General features: G+C 55.7%; 4 protein-coding genes across 4 annotated transcripts in view; 1 reads left to right on the top strand and 3 right to left on the bottom strand.

The window, feature by feature from the left end:
* Ruvbl2 (RuvB like AAA ATPase 2) overlaps positions 1 to 5,654 on the top strand; it is a 12,351-nt gene extending 6,697 nt beyond the window's left edge. The window contains exons 7-15 of the mRNA XM_021168978.1: positions 3,001 to 3,107; positions 3,186 to 3,279; positions 3,425 to 3,548; positions 3,851 to 3,945; positions 4,031 to 4,149; positions 4,774 to 4,893; positions 5,052 to 5,181; positions 5,340 to 5,454; positions 5,545 to 5,654. Of these exons, the coding sequence (XP_021024637.1) occupies positions 3,001 to 3,107; positions 3,186 to 3,279; positions 3,425 to 3,548; positions 3,851 to 3,945; positions 4,031 to 4,149; positions 4,774 to 4,893; positions 5,052 to 5,181; positions 5,340 to 5,454; positions 5,545 to 5,570 (930 nt within the window). The 3' untranslated portion in view covers positions 5,571 to 5,654. The remainder of the gene's footprint in view (positions 1 to 3,000; positions 3,108 to 3,185; positions 3,280 to 3,424; positions 3,549 to 3,850; positions 3,946 to 4,030; positions 4,150 to 4,773; positions 4,894 to 5,051; positions 5,182 to 5,339; positions 5,455 to 5,544) is intronic.
* A 41-nt stretch (positions 5,655 to 5,695) lies between these two features.
* Positions 5,696 to 6,344, bottom strand: LOC110299308 (lutropin subunit beta). Its single transcript, XM_021168982.2, has 2 exons — positions 6,168 to 6,344; positions 5,696 to 6,014 (listed from the first exon to the last, which is right to left on the bottom strand). The coding sequence occupies exons 1-2, from the start codon at positions 6,342 to 6,344 to the stop codon at positions 5,772 to 5,774; spliced, it is 420 nt and encodes a 139-aa protein (XP_021024641.1). The 3' UTR covers positions 5,696 to 5,771.
* Positions 6,345 to 7,026: 682 nt separating this feature from the next.
* On the bottom strand, positions 7,027 to 9,156 carry LOC110299307. Its single transcript, XM_021168981.2, has 5 exons — positions 8,983 to 9,156; positions 8,627 to 8,827; positions 8,373 to 8,537; positions 7,697 to 7,815; positions 7,027 to 7,484 (listed from the first exon to the last, which is right to left on the bottom strand). Exons 1-5 carry the CDS (start codon positions 9,136 to 9,138, stop codon positions 7,181 to 7,183), a joined length of 945 nt encoding a protein of 314 aa, XP_021024640.1. The 5' UTR covers positions 9,139 to 9,156; the 3' UTR covers positions 7,027 to 7,180.
* Positions 9,157 to 10,334: 1,178 nt separating this feature from the next.
* Ntf4 (neurotrophin 4) lies at positions 10,335 to 13,814 on the bottom strand. Its single transcript, XM_021169114.1, has 3 exons — positions 13,721 to 13,814; positions 12,668 to 12,787; positions 10,335 to 12,083 (listed from the first exon to the last, which is right to left on the bottom strand). Exon 3 carries the CDS (start codon positions 12,070 to 12,072, stop codon positions 11,443 to 11,445), a length of 630 nt encoding a protein of 209 aa, XP_021024773.1. The 5' UTR covers positions 12,073 to 12,083; positions 12,668 to 12,787; positions 13,721 to 13,814; the 3' UTR covers positions 10,335 to 11,442.
* Between the last annotated feature and the right edge of the window lie 1,513 nt (positions 13,815 to 15,327).

Below are 15,327 nucleotides of genomic sequence, written 5' to 3'. Positions count from 1 at the left end.
GTTGCTGGGATTTGAACTCTGGACCTTCAGAAGAGCAGTCGGGTGCTCTTAACTACTGAGCCATCTCACCAGCCCAGAGTTTCTGTTTCTATTTGCTATGCTGGGTTAAACCTAAGGCCCATTGTGTGTTAAGCAAGCTGCCCAGTTGTTTTATTTCCTGCAGGTCTTAGGTTCAACCCCCAGAACCCACAAGATGGAAGAGAGTTAACCTCTCACTAGTTGTCCCCCTGTGCACATGCACCCATGTATGTAAATAAAAGTAATTTTACTTTGTATTTATTTATAGAACAGGTAGTCTAGTGGGTTTGCCCACCCTGTTTTACAGTTGGTCTGCAATCTCCTCTCTGAGCACTGAGGTGAGAGTGCACAGGGCAGATGCGCTGAGTCTAGAGGCCCCGGGAGTTTCTCTGTTGTGGAGTTGCTGGGGCCTTCTCGAGCCATGTGTGTGAGCCCTCCACGCCAAGCTCTTATGTCAGCTGTTTGATGACGATGTACTCCGCAGCAGTCCCGCAGCCGTCGTCTCTGCTATCTGGTTGTAGAACTTTCCATTGTCCCTTGAGAAAATTGTGCCTGTATACTAACACGCCAGCCACGTGATCTCTTCTTGCCTCTGGACTTGCAGGTTCTGGATGCTTTGTACGAGTGGGACTGTAGGGCAGTGGGTGATCTGGTTTTCAAATTTTGTGTTAGAGCTGAGCTTGGTTTTAATACTGGCACTTGGAAAGCAGAGACAAGTGAATATCTGAGTTTGAGGCTAGCCTGGTGTACAAAGGGAGTTCTAGGACAGCCAGGGCTATGGAGAGAAACCGTCTTCAAAAACTAAAACCCACCTGTTTTGTTGGTTTTTTTGTGTGATGTTTCAGCTGTTACTGAAATGCCTGGGAAGAGGGGTGTTGCAGCATGCCGTAACTTTCTCTTGCCTATTTGAGGGCGCTCTTCTCCCCCCCACCCCGTGTGTATGTGGGGGTGTGGTGTTTGAGAAAGGGTCTGCCTCCTGAGTTGCTGAGGTTGAAGGAGTGAGCCCCCTTGCCCAGCCCTGGTGTACCTATATGTTGTATGAGGATTTGTTGACACAGGCAGAGACTAGATGTTGGGTTTCCTGCTTTGTTGCAGTGTTTTGTATCTTTGAGACAGGGTCTCTTTCTGAATCTGGAACTGGGCTGGCAGCCAGACTCCAGTGATCCTTTCTTCATCCCCAACAGCACTGCCTTACAGGCCTGCATGATGCTGTGCCTGATGGTGGTGGTGGTGAGGGTGATGGGACACCGGTGCTGGCGTCCAAATTTAGGCCCTCATGCTTGCACGGCAAGGTCTCTTCTCTGCTAAGCCATCTCTCTAGTCCTCTTACCAGGATTTCCTTCTGTCTGTCTGTCTGTCTCTCTCTCTCTCTCTCTCTCTATGGATACAGTGTCTCGTGTAGCCTAGACTGGCTTTTACCTTGTTATGTAACTAAGGATGGCTTTGAGTTCCTGATGCCCCACCTCTTGAGTGCAAGCCCAGGTTGTGTGATCCTAGGGAAGGACCTGGGTCTTGAGCATGATAGGCAAGCACTCCTTGGAGCCACTTCCCTGACCCTCTGGCGCTTGAGTTGGATCTCACACCCAGGCTGCATTCGGTGTCCTAAGGTCTGGGATTACAGGCGCAAACCAGCACTCTCAGTTTGTTTTGAGACAATCTTTTTTTTTTTTTTAATAGGCAGCCCATACTGGCTGGGGGTCCTCCACCCCCCACTTTTTAGTACTCAAATTATAGGATTTATAGCCACAACCAGGTTATTCCTCACTGTTAATGGATATGGATTTAGCATAGGTATGCTGCCCAGTAATTTTAATAATTGTAAGTAAAGTTCTAAATTAGTTCAATCTATTAGTAATTTTAGATTTTTTTAGATGTGGTAAGAATATTGTGGGTAAAGCTTTTCCCAAGAAATGTCTGTTTTTGGCGGGGGCGGGGGTGGGGGTGGGGGTCGGGATTCAAGACAGGGTTTCTCTGTGTAGCCCTGGCTGTCCTGGAACTCATTCTGTAGGCCAGGCTGGCCTCGAACCTAGAAATCTGCCTGCCTCTGCCTCCCAAGTGCTGAGATTAAAGGCGTGCGCCACCACTGCCCAGTAAGAAATGTCTTTAAGGTGTGTGTGTGTTCTTTAGAGGCTCAGTGGTTAAGAACCTATACCGCTCTGAAGAGGACCCAGGTTTAGTTCCTAGCATCCACATTAGGCGGCTCCCTGACACCAGTAAGGACATTTTCAGGGATCTAGTGCCCTCTTGTGCCTTTTGTGGGTTCCTGTGCTCACATGGACAAACCGACACATAGACACTCGTGAATAAAATGTTAAAGAGTATATGTACAGATAGTCCATCCCCCCTGCCCCTTACCCTCCTTTGCCCCGCCTCCTTCTGGGACTAAAAGGAGAAAGCTTTTTTGTGCCAGGATCCAGATACAGACAGCCGACTCCCGCAGCCAGGCCCGAGGGTATCAAGTGTGCTTGTGTCAGGAGGGGAATATGTGTGGGCTTTGTGTGCAGTCAGAGGATAGATGGTGGGAGTAGGGTCTCCTACTCTGTAGGTCCCAAGGTCATTAGGATCGGTTTCGCGTGCTCTACCCATTTCCATGGCCCAGCTTAGTTGTCTTTTTATTTACTGCTTTGATTTTGTAATTAACAAAAATGCTGTTTTTCTTCTGTGGTCAGACACTCAGGAGGCAGAGGCAGGAGGTCTCTTGAGCCTCTGAGGATGCACAGCTCAGTGGTAGAGGGCTGGCCTGCTTAGAATCCACGTGAGAGCATAGGGGTGTGCCTTGGTGGTTTAGTGCTGGGCCCAGGGTTCTAGCCATGTTAAATTTGACACCTCCTCCCCACTCCCCATCCTCTTGTGACCCGGCTCATGGTGACACGACACACCTCCCAATGCCACCCCTTCCGTGAGCTACCTGTGCCACACCCATTTGAAGCCGTGCCACACAGGGATGACGTCCTCTGAGCATTACTTGTGTGTCACCCTCAGGGATCCAAGGTGGGCAAACTGACCCTCAAGACCACAGAGATGGAGACCATCTACGACCTGGGTACCAAGATGATCGAGTCCCTGACCAAGGACAAGGTCCAGGCCGGGTGAGCCACAGGACCACGGGAGTGGCTGGGAGGTGAGGGGAATGGCACCCTCCTTACACTTTGCTGTTGTTCCTTCAGAGACGTCATCACCATCGACAAGGCCACCGGCAAGATCTCCAAGCTGGGCCGCTCTTTCACACGTGCACGGGACTACGACGCCATGGGCTCCCAGGTGCTCCGCTCTTCCCTCACCCTCACCCCACACTGGGATGGTTCTGTATCTTCATGGGCTCCGGGTGCTGCATTACTTCCCAGTGTGGGGCTGCGGGGAGGGACCTGTGCCTTGGCTGCCCTCACACCCGCCCTTGGCCCTGTAGACCAAGTTTGTGCAGTGCCCAGACGGAGAGCTGCAGAAACGCAAGGAGGTGGTGCACACTGTGTCCCTCCATGAGATTGACGTCATCAACTCCCGTACTCAGGGCTTCCTGGCCCTCTTCTCAGGTCAGCTGCCCTTCCCCAAGCAGTCCCCAAGGCCTTGAATGCTCTGGTACACCCTTCTTTGTCCCCCTTGGCAAAGCCCACTCCTAGCTTTTCTGCCCTTTTCTTAACAGACCTGCTGCTTGCCTTGCGTTCTCTGTCTGAGTGTGTCCTTCCCTGCACTGCCCTCAAGTCCTCCCTTGGGTCTCTATCTCTGTCCTTTCTGCCCTGCTGCTGCAGCCCAGAGCCCTCCTCCCCAGTGTTCCTCTTTCTCTGGGTTGGTCCTGGACCCAGTCTCTAACTCTGACACCCCCTGTCTCTGGTAGGAGACACAGGGGAGATCAAGTCAGAAGTCCGAGAACAGATCAATGCCAAGGTGGCTGAGTGGAGAGAGGAGGGCAAGGCAGAGATCATCCCTGGGGTGAGTGGCGCCAGCCCAGATGGGCGTGTTTAGACCTGGGGCATCGGGTGGAGGGGACCTTGACCTGGGTCCTCATGGCTTCCAGGTGCTGTTCATCGACGAGGTCCACATGCTGGACATTGAGAGTTTCTCTTTCCTCAACCGGGCCCTGGAGAGCGACATGGCGCCTGTCCTCATCATGGCCACCAACCGAGGGATCACCAGGTGAGTGAGCAGCTTGAGAGGTCTCTGGGGAAGCGCGTTCTGGGCCAGGGGTTGATGGTGGGTGGCCTCAAGGTAAATGGATTGTCTTGCTGGGCTTGCCTCCAATGTGGCCCTCACACAGTGTGGCCCTCACAGTCCTGGGCAGACCCTGTGCTGAGCACAGGGCTATCTACTAAATATGTTACAAACTGCTATGATCAATTCGTCACTCAGACTCCGCCACTCAATCGTCACAGCCCACAAGTATTCACCTAAAGATGCTGTGAACACAGGGCATGTCGCTATGGTTGCATAGTCCTAGTGTTGTGTAGGCTGAGACAGGAGGAGTTTGAGTTCTAGGCTAGCCTGAGCTACATACATGAGACCCAGATTAAGAGAGCGCACAAACCCAAGTGTGGGGTGCCAAACTCCCTTTGATGGTGGCTCCTGGGCTTCATCAAGCACATCACCCTGTGTGTTCTTAGCATGACATCTTTGTTGTTGTTGTGTGAATGTGGGGGAGGTGATACTTTCAAGCATGAATATAAGTGCGGGCAGAGTCCAAACTTTCTGAGTTCCCAAGTGGGCTGTGGTGATGTGTATGTTTTCCTGAAACATCCACTAACAGTCTTCCCTGACCCCCAGGATCCGAGGCACCAGCTACCAGAGTCCCCACGGCATCCCCATCGACCTGCTGGACCGCTTGCTCATTGTGTCAACGTCACCGTACAGTGAGAAGGATACCAAGCAGATTCTGCGCATCCGGTGCGGCCTTCACCCAGGCCTCAGCAGTGGGGAGCTGGTGGTGGGGAGGCCCTCCCTGTGCCTTGGCTTTTAGCCTCGTCATCTGTGGTTGTGAGACCCCAGTGTCCGTTTGTACTATGGAATGGGTGGGGTAATACGCCGTTCCTGCCTGCCCACAGCTGTGAGGAGGAAGACGTGGAGATGAGCGAGGATGCCTACACAGTGCTGACCCGCATTGGGCTCGAGACCTCCCTGCGCTACGCCATCCAGCTCATCACGGCGGCCAGCCTGGTGTGCCGGAAACGAAAGGTCAGCCAGCAGATTAGCCTGGAGGAATGAGGGATGGCCCTGGGGTGGCCCGTGGGCCATGGGTACTGAGTGGGGACTAAGAACCCAGCTATTTTTGAGGAAAAAGCTGGGGGTGGGGTGGCCCCTGCTGATCTGATCTGAGTCCCACCGGCTCTCAGGGCACCGAGGTGCAGGTCGATGACATTAAGCGTGTATACTCCCTCTTCCTGGATGAATCCCGCTCCACACAGTATATGAAGGAGTACCAAGACGCCTTCCTCTTCAATGAGCTCAGTGAGTATCCCCCGGCTGCCCGGCTCGCGCTGTGGGAGAGGGCTGCGCGGGAGTGCCCGGCTCACTCACCCTGGCTCCCTCTCTCTGCAGAAGGCGAAACAATGGACACCTCCTGAGCTGACCTGGCACCCCAGCCCTTCCCACCCCATTTTCTACAAGTTCTAACACTGTGACTTTATATAAAATTATTGAAAACTGGACCTCTGCTGTGTCCTCAGAGCCTACGAAAGGACATTGGAGCGCAGTTGGAAAGCCTTTATTGGGAGGGAGAGGGGGAGGGGTGGTTAGAACACCTGCTGGTAGTGAAGGGGTGGGCCTCAGAGGAGAAGGAGGCCAGGGAGGTGGGGGAGGTCACAGGCCATTGGTTGAGTCCTGGGACCCCCACAGTCAGAGCTACTGAGCCGGCAGGGCCCACAGCGGCAGCTGAGGGCTACAGGAAAGGAGACTATGGGGTCTACACCGGGTGGGCAGCCAGGGAGGTGGACAGATGCGAAGCGCAGCTCCCGGTAGGTGCACACTGGCTGAGGCACAGGAGGCAAGGCAGCCGGCAGTACTCGGACCTGAGTGCGGAGTGGAAAAAGCCCTCTTCTGAGTGTCCCTGCCCCGGCCCTGTTCTAGGTGGAATGCCCACCTGGCCCTTCAGACCCCCACAGTAGCTATGGTCCCTGCCCAGGAGCCGTCTCGCTGTACCCCACCCCATTTGGTCAGCTCACCATGCTAGGACAGTAGCCGGCACAGATGCTGGTGGTGAAGGTGATGCAGACTGGACAGAACTCATTCTCTGCGGCCAGGGTTGCGTTGACAGGCCGGCACAGTGGCCGAAGGGGGCCCCTGGAGGCCCACACCACACATGGGCTCAGCAGCAGCCACAGCAGCAGCCCCTGGGACATAGCCAGTGTCTCACTCTACCCCTGACCTGGTTTTTCCATCCCAGGTTCTGCACCCACTCAGAATAAAACAGAAACTGTCCTTCAAGACCCATCACCGGCCAAATCTGTTTCTCTCCTGTTTGAAGTCCACCAGCTAGGAGACCTCCTCCTCTCCCTCCTCCAACCCCAGGTCACAAGGCTGTCCATCCATGGGTTTGGTGGGACTGGGAAGAACCCTGGACCCTACCATCTTACCTGAAGCCTCTCCATTCTTGATACCTTCCCTACCTTGGGCACCTGGCTTTATACCTGCGGGTTGTGGGGGTGGCAAGGCCACTAAGTGGTGGCTACAGGCTTGGGTAACCTGACACTAATCTCTGGGGGCGAGACACAGACAAGGTCAGGGGAGCCAGGGACTAGCTCCAGTTGTCCCAGTGAACTGGCCTCACACTCGGCCCAGGTGTCTGGGCTTAGCTGACATTGGAAGCACGGGAAACAAGGTAAAGGGGAGGCCACTGCAGGCTGCTCGCTGAACCCCCAGATCGCTGGAGTAAACGTCCATCAGACCCACTCTGATGGTTGGGTACAACTAAATAGGAGGGCACAGCTTCAACCCTAGGTTCTGACGAGTGGGCCTCCAAATTTGCTTTCAATCCAACCAGAGGTGGAGCACCACCTGTCTCCCAGCCCCTAATCAGGATGCCTGGATTGGGTCCAAAAATAGGTGTGGCTTCAGCTATAAAACTTCTTGATCAGTAAATTCCGCCTGGAGGAACTCTGGAAGTAAGGGGTGTGTCTGGGTTGTCCCGCCCACAAGTCCAATGATGGAGTTTGCGTGGTGGGTGGGCTTCACGGGCTCACAGCAGCTCTGCCCTGGCACTCCCATAGCGGGAATTCTCAGTGCAGTAGGCCTTGGGTACACTGTAGAGGCCCAGCACTGGCTTCTGATGGGGGCCGCCCCACGGTGCATGTACTGGGCAAAATCGGTCCATTCCACAGAGCGGGTGCACCAAGGGTCCATAGGACTCCCGCACTGGTTGCGATGGGCGTGGCCGGGCTGGGCGCACCCTCGGTAAACTTGCCCGCTCCGGGTGGTGGGATGCCTTCCTCGGCCAGCTCAGGCCAATCACCGGTTTCTGGTGGGGATATCCAGACACGTTCCTGTGGGCGGGGCAGCAGGTGAGGAGGTCCAAGTGCAGCAGAGTTCAGATTCCAGGGGACTCAAGGGTCTAGAACTGGTTTGTTGCTGCCTTGGAAGAGGCTCTGAGGAGCTGAAGAGTTCAGCTTGGGTCAGTTCTGTGGTTTCTGCATACACAGCTGGAACTCCCAAGGAGAGGGGTTTACTCACCAGCGCCTGCTGGGCACAGGCTCACCTTGTGAAGTCACTTGCAGCAATGCTCTGATAGGGTTGAAGCCGATCCAGGATGCCCATCTTGTTCACTGTGAAGGGTTGACCAGCCATCTCGGGGTTCCTCGTCCAGGGGATGAGGGCCTGAGAAATATTAGGAAAGGTAGTGAGCAAGAAAGACTGTGGATGTACCCTGTTCAAAGCCCTTCCCCACCTCCACCTCCTCCTTAGTGCCTGCACCCTGTCCAAACACTTAGTGGCCAAGAAACCAAACTGGCTGCAGCCACACTCCTTTCTAGTCCGTCCCCCCCCCCCCCAGTCAAAACAGTTACCCTGACTCTGGATATTAAGTAATCTTGGATGACAATCCCACCTGACGGCTTCTTGCTGAGTAAACCTACCATCTGCTAACCCAAACGTCTCAGAGTATTGTAGTGCAGCTCTGGGGAGCAAGTACCTAACTAGCTTAGCTCACTGCACCAGCAGCCCACAGCCCCAAGAGGCAACTTCCGGACCTTCCAGCTCTCTCTCTCCCCACAGTTCAAGACTCAGTACCCTGACCCCCACTTCCATACCATACCCGGTAGAATGCAAGCTTCCTCCAGCCCAGAGGCTGTCTCCACCCTAACCTAGACAGCCCAAGCTCCTTCCTGCGGTGCCCGTGTACCTTCCCACCACGGTGCGGGTGTAGCTGGCTCTACCTGAGAAGGTCCCCCACGATGGTGGTCAGCGAGCTCTGGGGGCTGGGGCTCCGCAAAGAGGGGGGCACTCTGATCCACATCTGGCCAGCCCTTGTACTGTGCCTTCGTCTCGCTGATCTGGCATTTTGTGTTCAGGGGGACACCCCGTCCCTCATGTCTTCTTAGCTACAAGAAGGGAGCCCAAAGATTCAAGGGAGCAGGGGCTCCAATGTCCAACCTTCTCACCCCCAGATTTCTGGATCCCAGAACCCTACCCTTTCTGCCAAAGACTTGATGCCAAGTGTCCGCCTGGGGTCCTCATGCTCTGGTGCCTTGGGCTGAGCACAGGGGCCACCGTGTGTCTTGGGGGTGTATGCGGAGTGTGAGGTGGTTTCCCATCTGCTGATGACTTTGTCGAAAGCCCAGATGTGTGAGTCCTGCTTCGAGACTGCAGGCAGGGGTGCCTTGACCATAGACTGAGGAGAAGGCGCGTAGATCAGCCAAAAGACCCAGGAAACCATCTCCTTTCCTTCCTCCAACTCCTGGTATCCAGGCTTCCAGACCCCTCCACCTTCAGACAGGAACCTAAATGAACTGCCCCCTTTCCCTATCTCACCCTCCACCCTCTCACCTGGAGAGTAGGCAGAGGAAAGGACTCCGGTGGGATCCAGTGGTGGGCAACCCCGCTGCTGGTGAGATGCCAGTTGGGCCAGGTTCCAAGTACCTCAGTTTCAGAAATGGGGGACCAAGGGGGCCCATATCGAAGAGCTAGGGTCCGACCTGCCATGGTCCTCACCTTCTCTGGGAAGCCAAGAAACCGGCTTGTTGTGACCGTTGCCCCTGGTAACAGAACCTGCCCACTCTGAACCCAGCCAATGGCGTGTGGAGGGCTAGGGGAACCCCCAACTAGGACTTTTAGAGAGGAGGATCGGAGAGGAAACAGAAAAGTAGGGAAGGGTGGAGACTCCCAACAGAGGAGAAAGGAAACAGGAGGTGAGGTGAGGGAATACAGCAGACACAGAGACAGGCTGACAGGAACTAAACGCCCCTTTCCCAGAGGGTCCCTGGCTCTCTCATTGCCAGGCCTGCCCACCTCCGGGTAACAGTTTCCAGACAGCTCTTTTCCATGAAGGCTGAGCGTCCCCAGTCCTGCCTGCCTTTCATTTGGTTGAAAACTTCCACCTGGGTATGGGGGGCTGGGGAGACTGAGGAAAAGAAATACACCAGGAAGCACTTAGAAAAATGGGGGAGGGGAGGGGGCATGGGCTCCTCACTCAGAAAAGAGTTGGGAAGTCAGAGAGAGTGGGAGGTGGCTAGAGGGTGGGAAGAGGGCCACCCTGGGAGCATCAGGGGTGGATTCTGCCTGGCAAGCGGTCCAGGCTCACGCAGGGTGGGAGAAGCTGGCTTTTACACACTCTCCTGGGGTGACATATGCCTGTTTCTCCAACACTAAGGAGGCTGATGCTTGGGAGTCATGAGTCCAGCCTGATCTACTCTCGAGAGCCGGTCTCCCAGGTGGGATCGCACACACCTGTGATCCCAGCACTCAAGAGATTAAGGTTGGAGAAAATGGGTCAGCAGTTCCCAGCCCCCACCTGGTGTCTCACGACCATCTTTAACTCCAGGCCCAAGGGAGCTCAATATTTTTGTAGGGGCTGCAGACACCCATGCATGAAGATCCCCCCACCCGTACATGCAGGCAAAAACACTCAATACACATAAAATTGAAGACTTTTTTAAAAAGAGAAAAGTTTAAGGTCATCCTCAGCAATGGTCCAGTTTTAAGCCAGCCTGAGCTTGGTGAGAATGTGTCCCAAAGCATTGGAAAGGTGGGGGTGGGGGTGGGGTGTGGTTCAGATGAGGGAGCTCCAGCCCAGCACGCAGGAAGCTGAATTCCATCCCCAGCACTGACTGCATAATACATTTTAATGCCAGCACTTGGGAGGCAAAAGCAGAAGATAAATTCAAGGCGGAGCCACACAGTGGTGATGTATGCCTTTAATGCCAGCATTAGGGAGTCGAGGCCAGCCTGGTCTACAGAGTGAGTTCCAGGACAGCCAAGGATACACAGAGAAATCTGTCTTGGAAAAAAGGAAAAAGTTCAAAGTCTACCCTTCAATGAGTTGCATGAGGAGACTCTGTCTCCAAATCAGAGCTGAACACAAAAAGACTCGGGCCATGCTGGATGGGAGGTATCCATGCTGGCTTGCACTCCCTGGGTGGTCGGGTTCACTGCTCAAAGCAGGATGCTTGTATTCCTGGGCCATGCTTGTGTGCCTTGGCCAGGTCAGACTTCTCTGGTGAACCTAGGCCTTTCCCTGATCCCATCCTTAAGGTTCCGGGGCCAGTTGCTTCCATTGTTTTCCCATCTGACCCATTTGCCCTCGCCCCAGACAGAGCAGTTTAAGTATGTAGCCCAGGCTGCCCTGGACCTCCAGGCAATCTGTCTGCAGCCTCTTAAGTATTAGGATTACAGGCACAAACCACAACACGCAGTCCCAGGCCTTTTATTTTATTAAGATAGATTCTCATACAGACAAGGCTGGCTTCAACCTCCCTATGTAGCTAAGGATGGCCATGATCTACCTGCCTGTACCTGCAGATGAGTACCACCGTGCATGGTTTATGATGTTCAGGATTGAGCCCAGGACTGTGTGTGTGCGCCAGGCAACCAGAAACAGATTACTGATGGAGGCCAAGCTCCAGCGCATGCATCCCTTTTCAGGCGTTCTTTCTTTGCCCCTTTTGCCAGGGTGAGCCAGGGTCCTCTGATGTTAAAATGGTTGCCAAAGTCATATATTAGGTCTGATAAACAGGAGCTAGTAAACATCGGCTATTGTTATTAAGGTCAAGTTCCTCCGGGAGAACTCCTATTCATCACTTGAAACCTCATTTGGTTTCACCATACATTCCACACGGACTGAGATTTGAGAGAGATTTGATTCTTTGGTTATTCCAGTTCCCAGTCATAAGGCACGGTAGAGCAGCCAGGCCACCCCTGTGGTCCTTTCAGCATCCAGCTTTGTCTTTTGGGTTTTTTGTATTCCTCAACTTTTTTTTCCTCAACTTGGGCAGTTCCCAAGCCTGGACCTCAGGCTCGGCCTGTTCGGCTGAGGAGCGTGCAGACGCAAGCTGTGTCGATCCGAATCCAGCGCCAGCCTACGCGGCCCTGGGAATCTGCAGTCAACGCCCGCACATAGGACTGCTTAGCCTTGCATTCTGAGAGCCAGTGCCTCCGATCCACGCCGCGACAACCCCCTCCGCCCACACCTGGGCCACCTTCCCCAGCGCTTTCGGCCTTGCAGCGCGTCTCGAAGAAGTACTGACGCAGGGGACTGCCACCTGCCGCAGGCACCTCGCCCAGCACCTCCACTTCGCGCCCACGCAAGTCCACAGCTGTCCGCCGGTCGGTCACCCAGCCACTCACTGCGTCGCACACTGCCAGCTCACCCCGGCGGCTTGCGGGTGCCGTCTCACTCACCCCGCGCCGGCTGCGGTTGGCTGGGGCCCCTGCCGGCTCTCCATAGGCCCCGGCCTCCAGCAGGAAGAGGAGAGGGGGCCCGGCAGGGGCGCCCCTTGACAGGGCCACTCGGGGAGACAAGAGGTCCCACTCAGGGGCCAGAAATGGGGGCAGGGTGGAGGATGGGGGGTGGGGCTCCATGGGGACGCTGGGGAGGAGGAAGAGGAAAAGGAGGAGAGAACAGGAGTGGCGAGGGAGCATGGCTTGCACACCTGAAGAGAAAGAGGCCGTGGTTAGAGAAGAAAGACACCCGAGTAACGGGATCCTAAGTCAGGGACCCCTCCTCCTGCCCCACCCGAGGGCAGATGTCGCGTGGCAGACTGTGGGAGGACCTTAGGAGTACCTTATGCTCTAGAACCTGGGGATTGTTTAACTTTTAGGTTAATAATAAGTATCCAGTTAGTCTAAACAAAAAGGCAAAACTGGGTGTGGTGATGCACACCTGTAACCTCGGCAACCAGGAGGCAGAGGCAGGAAGATGGCCACAAGTTGGAGGCCTGTCCGGTTTGCATGAGTTCCACGCCAGCCAGGGCTGGACGGTCAAACCCAAGGAGAAATGCTTTCTACCGGGTCACACAGCCAAGAAGTGGCATGGGTAAGATCTGAATTCCGTGCAGTGCCACTTGGCCCTCGTGTTCCTATAACCTGGAGGAGCCCTTCGGATCCTGTCGTTCTCGTTTTCCCTGAGTGTGAGACTGACTTGGCTGCTGGGAGATGCTGGGAGGGATATGGAGAGACTAGAACATTCTAGAAGCCGGGCCAGGACTGAAAAGCAGCAGGTGAATGAATACCAGACCTGTCAACAGCACCTCCACCTCCTCACTCTGGGACTGGGGGCCCCCAGGCTGTGTGGGGCCCCTGTGTAGGATACAGGTAGTCTCCCACCTGACATCTCAGGAGAGGGAGGGGCAACCACCTGCGGGAGGAAGGAAACCAGTTACATAGGCAGATGGGGGAAGGGCGCGACCTCTCTCCCCCAAAAAATGCCACCCTTTCCAGAGTCTTTGAAAGCCTAGGGTACCCTGGAGTAGATGCCCCGCCCACCTCCAGAGGGCCCCCCTTCCCTGTGCAGGTGACAGCTTTGGAGGGATGGGAAGCAGATGGGGGGGCGGGGAGCAGAGAGGAGGGGCAGGTGAGGCAACTGGAAGAGATTACATCCCCTCCTCCCGTCCTCCACTAAACGCGGCGGGGGTGGGGCTGGCCTGGACACCCGGGTCCCCGCCGGCCCACGCTCTGGGTCCCTGAGGCTGCTTCCTGGAATGTTCGCTCCTCGCAGGACAGGCCAGGGCCCGCCCAAGACTCCGACTGCGCATACCTGGAGTGTCTGGCTGGCCAGGCTCCGAGGTGGGGGAATGGGAAGTGTTGAGTGTGATCAGGGGCAGAAGTTTACCACACCATTACAGGGAGTGCGGGTGCCCGCTGCCTCCTCCCTCAGACTTTGTTCAGGTCCACAGCTGCCTCTCCTTCCTCAGACCCAGGGGCCCAAGGCCCCTGAACCATCTTCCCTCAGCGAAGGTGACCTGGTTCCCCAGATGCCTCCTCCTGCAAACTAAGTTTCTTGGACTCCAGACGCCTCCTCCCTCAGACCCACAGGTTCTAGGGCTGCGGCCCCTCCTCCAAGGTGTTCATAAATGGAGATTCCCTGCTTCCCACATCCAGGAAAATGGGGCTGGGGATCCCTATTCCTGAGTTAGGTGGAGGGGACCCGCTCCACCTCTGGGAGACTTCCGTCCTGCCTCAGTTTCCTCCGCCAAACCCCGCCCCTGTCGGCCCCGCCCCCGTCCCTCCCTACCCGGGGGCCGGGCGACCCGAACCGTGTAGTCTGCCAGAGGAGGCGCGGAGCTCTTACCTGGGGCGCCCTTCTCTGCTCCCCGGCTGCCCCTGGCGCCTCTGCGGCTCCTCCTCCGGCTCGCTGGCAGCTCGGACGCCCGCTGCTCGCCGGCTGCTCGCCGTTTGCGCTTGGGAGGGCCTGGGTCTGGGAGGAGGCGGGGCGGCGCCCGACGGCGGAGGAGGGGCGGCGGATCCCGCCTAGCACGCGCGGCCCGGCACCTTGGAAGCTTGGCCTCGACCACTTCAGCTCCAGAAGTCTAGGCTGTAACCCTCCTCCATCAGACACTGGGGTCCACACCCCGCCCCTCCTCTCTCAGACCCAGGGGTCCAGGCGCCAGCCCTCCTCCTTTAGACTCGGGTCCAGACCCCAGTCCTCCTCCCTTAGACCCAGTATTCAGAACCCCAGCCCTTCCCTTCAGACCCGGGAATTGCTATGGTGTCTAGTGCAGGTTCCCACCCTCCGCTCCTGTCTCCCTTCCTGGGTCTCCCAGCCAGACATTAGCCAGCTGGGCTTGTGCAGTGATAAGGCTCAATGCCTGGAGACAGTGACTGTCCGGGCTCCCCCACATAGTCTTCTATCCTGGAATTTCTTGGCCGGGGACCAGGAAGACTTGGTTGGGGTGGATAAGAACACTTCAAGGTAATTAAGAGTGAGGAGACCATGATGGGCTTTCAGAACTGTGACCTGCCCAGCGAAACAGCTAACCGTGACCATAAGACACGGGGATAAAAACCCACCCAGAGGGCTGGAGAGATGGCTCAGCGGTTAAGAGCATTGAACTGACTGTTCTTCCAGAGGTCCTGAGTTCAATTCCCAGCAACCACATGGTGGCTCACAGCCATCTGTAATAGGATCTGATGCCCTCTTCTGGAGTGTCTGCAGACAGCTACAGTGTACTCGTATATATTAAATATAAAATAAAATAAAATAATTGAAAAAAACCCACCCATAGAGACAGGGCCCTAGAGCGAGGAAAACACCCCCTCAGAAAGGCAGGATGCTGGAGAGACCTCAAGCAGGGTGTCTCTGCAGCAGACAGGCCCCTTGGGTGACAGGGCCCTTGACTCTGCCATGTCCCCACTCTGGGACTCTAGTTCCCCTACCCCTGAGCTATATTTAGGAGGAAAGCTGACACTTGCCTTTGGGGGGGTCACTCAGCACCCATCCCCCCAACCTAAATATAGCATGGCAAAGTGGCAGGAAGGGTGTCCCCGGATTAGGGTGTTCCCCTCAAGGTGCCATCCCAGCTGGGGTGACTCAGACCCCACTCAGGTTGTTTACTGGAGGTGGGATGGGACACTTCCTAGTCTGGGTGCCCATTTGGGTCACCTCTCTGACCTTTCATTCTTTCCTGACATGGCCCGTTCCTACCAAGGGACTCCAACTCCAGTCTCTGGGCATCAAGGGAGAAGTCTATAAAGAGGGGGAAATTCTGTCTCTTGTCTTTATCTCTCTCCCTGCTTCTCTTTCTCTGTCTCTGTCTCTCTTTCTCTCCCTCCCTCCCTCTCTCCCTCCCTCCCTCCCTCCCTCCCTGTCTCCCTCCCTCCCTGTCTCCCTCCCTCCCTCCCTGTCTCCCTGCTCTCTGAGCTCTGCTTTTCCTTCTGCCTGGCATCTGTCTTCTCTCC

The sequence above is a fragment of the Mus caroli genome, chromosome 7, assembly GCF_900094665.2.
Source record: "Mus caroli chromosome 7, CAROLI_EIJ_v1.1, whole genome shotgun sequence".
Lineage (NCBI taxonomy): Eukaryota > Metazoa > Chordata > Mammalia > Rodentia > Muridae > Mus > Mus caroli.
Note: the sequence above shows the minus strand (reverse complement) of the source record. Positions and strands in the feature narration are given on the sequence as shown.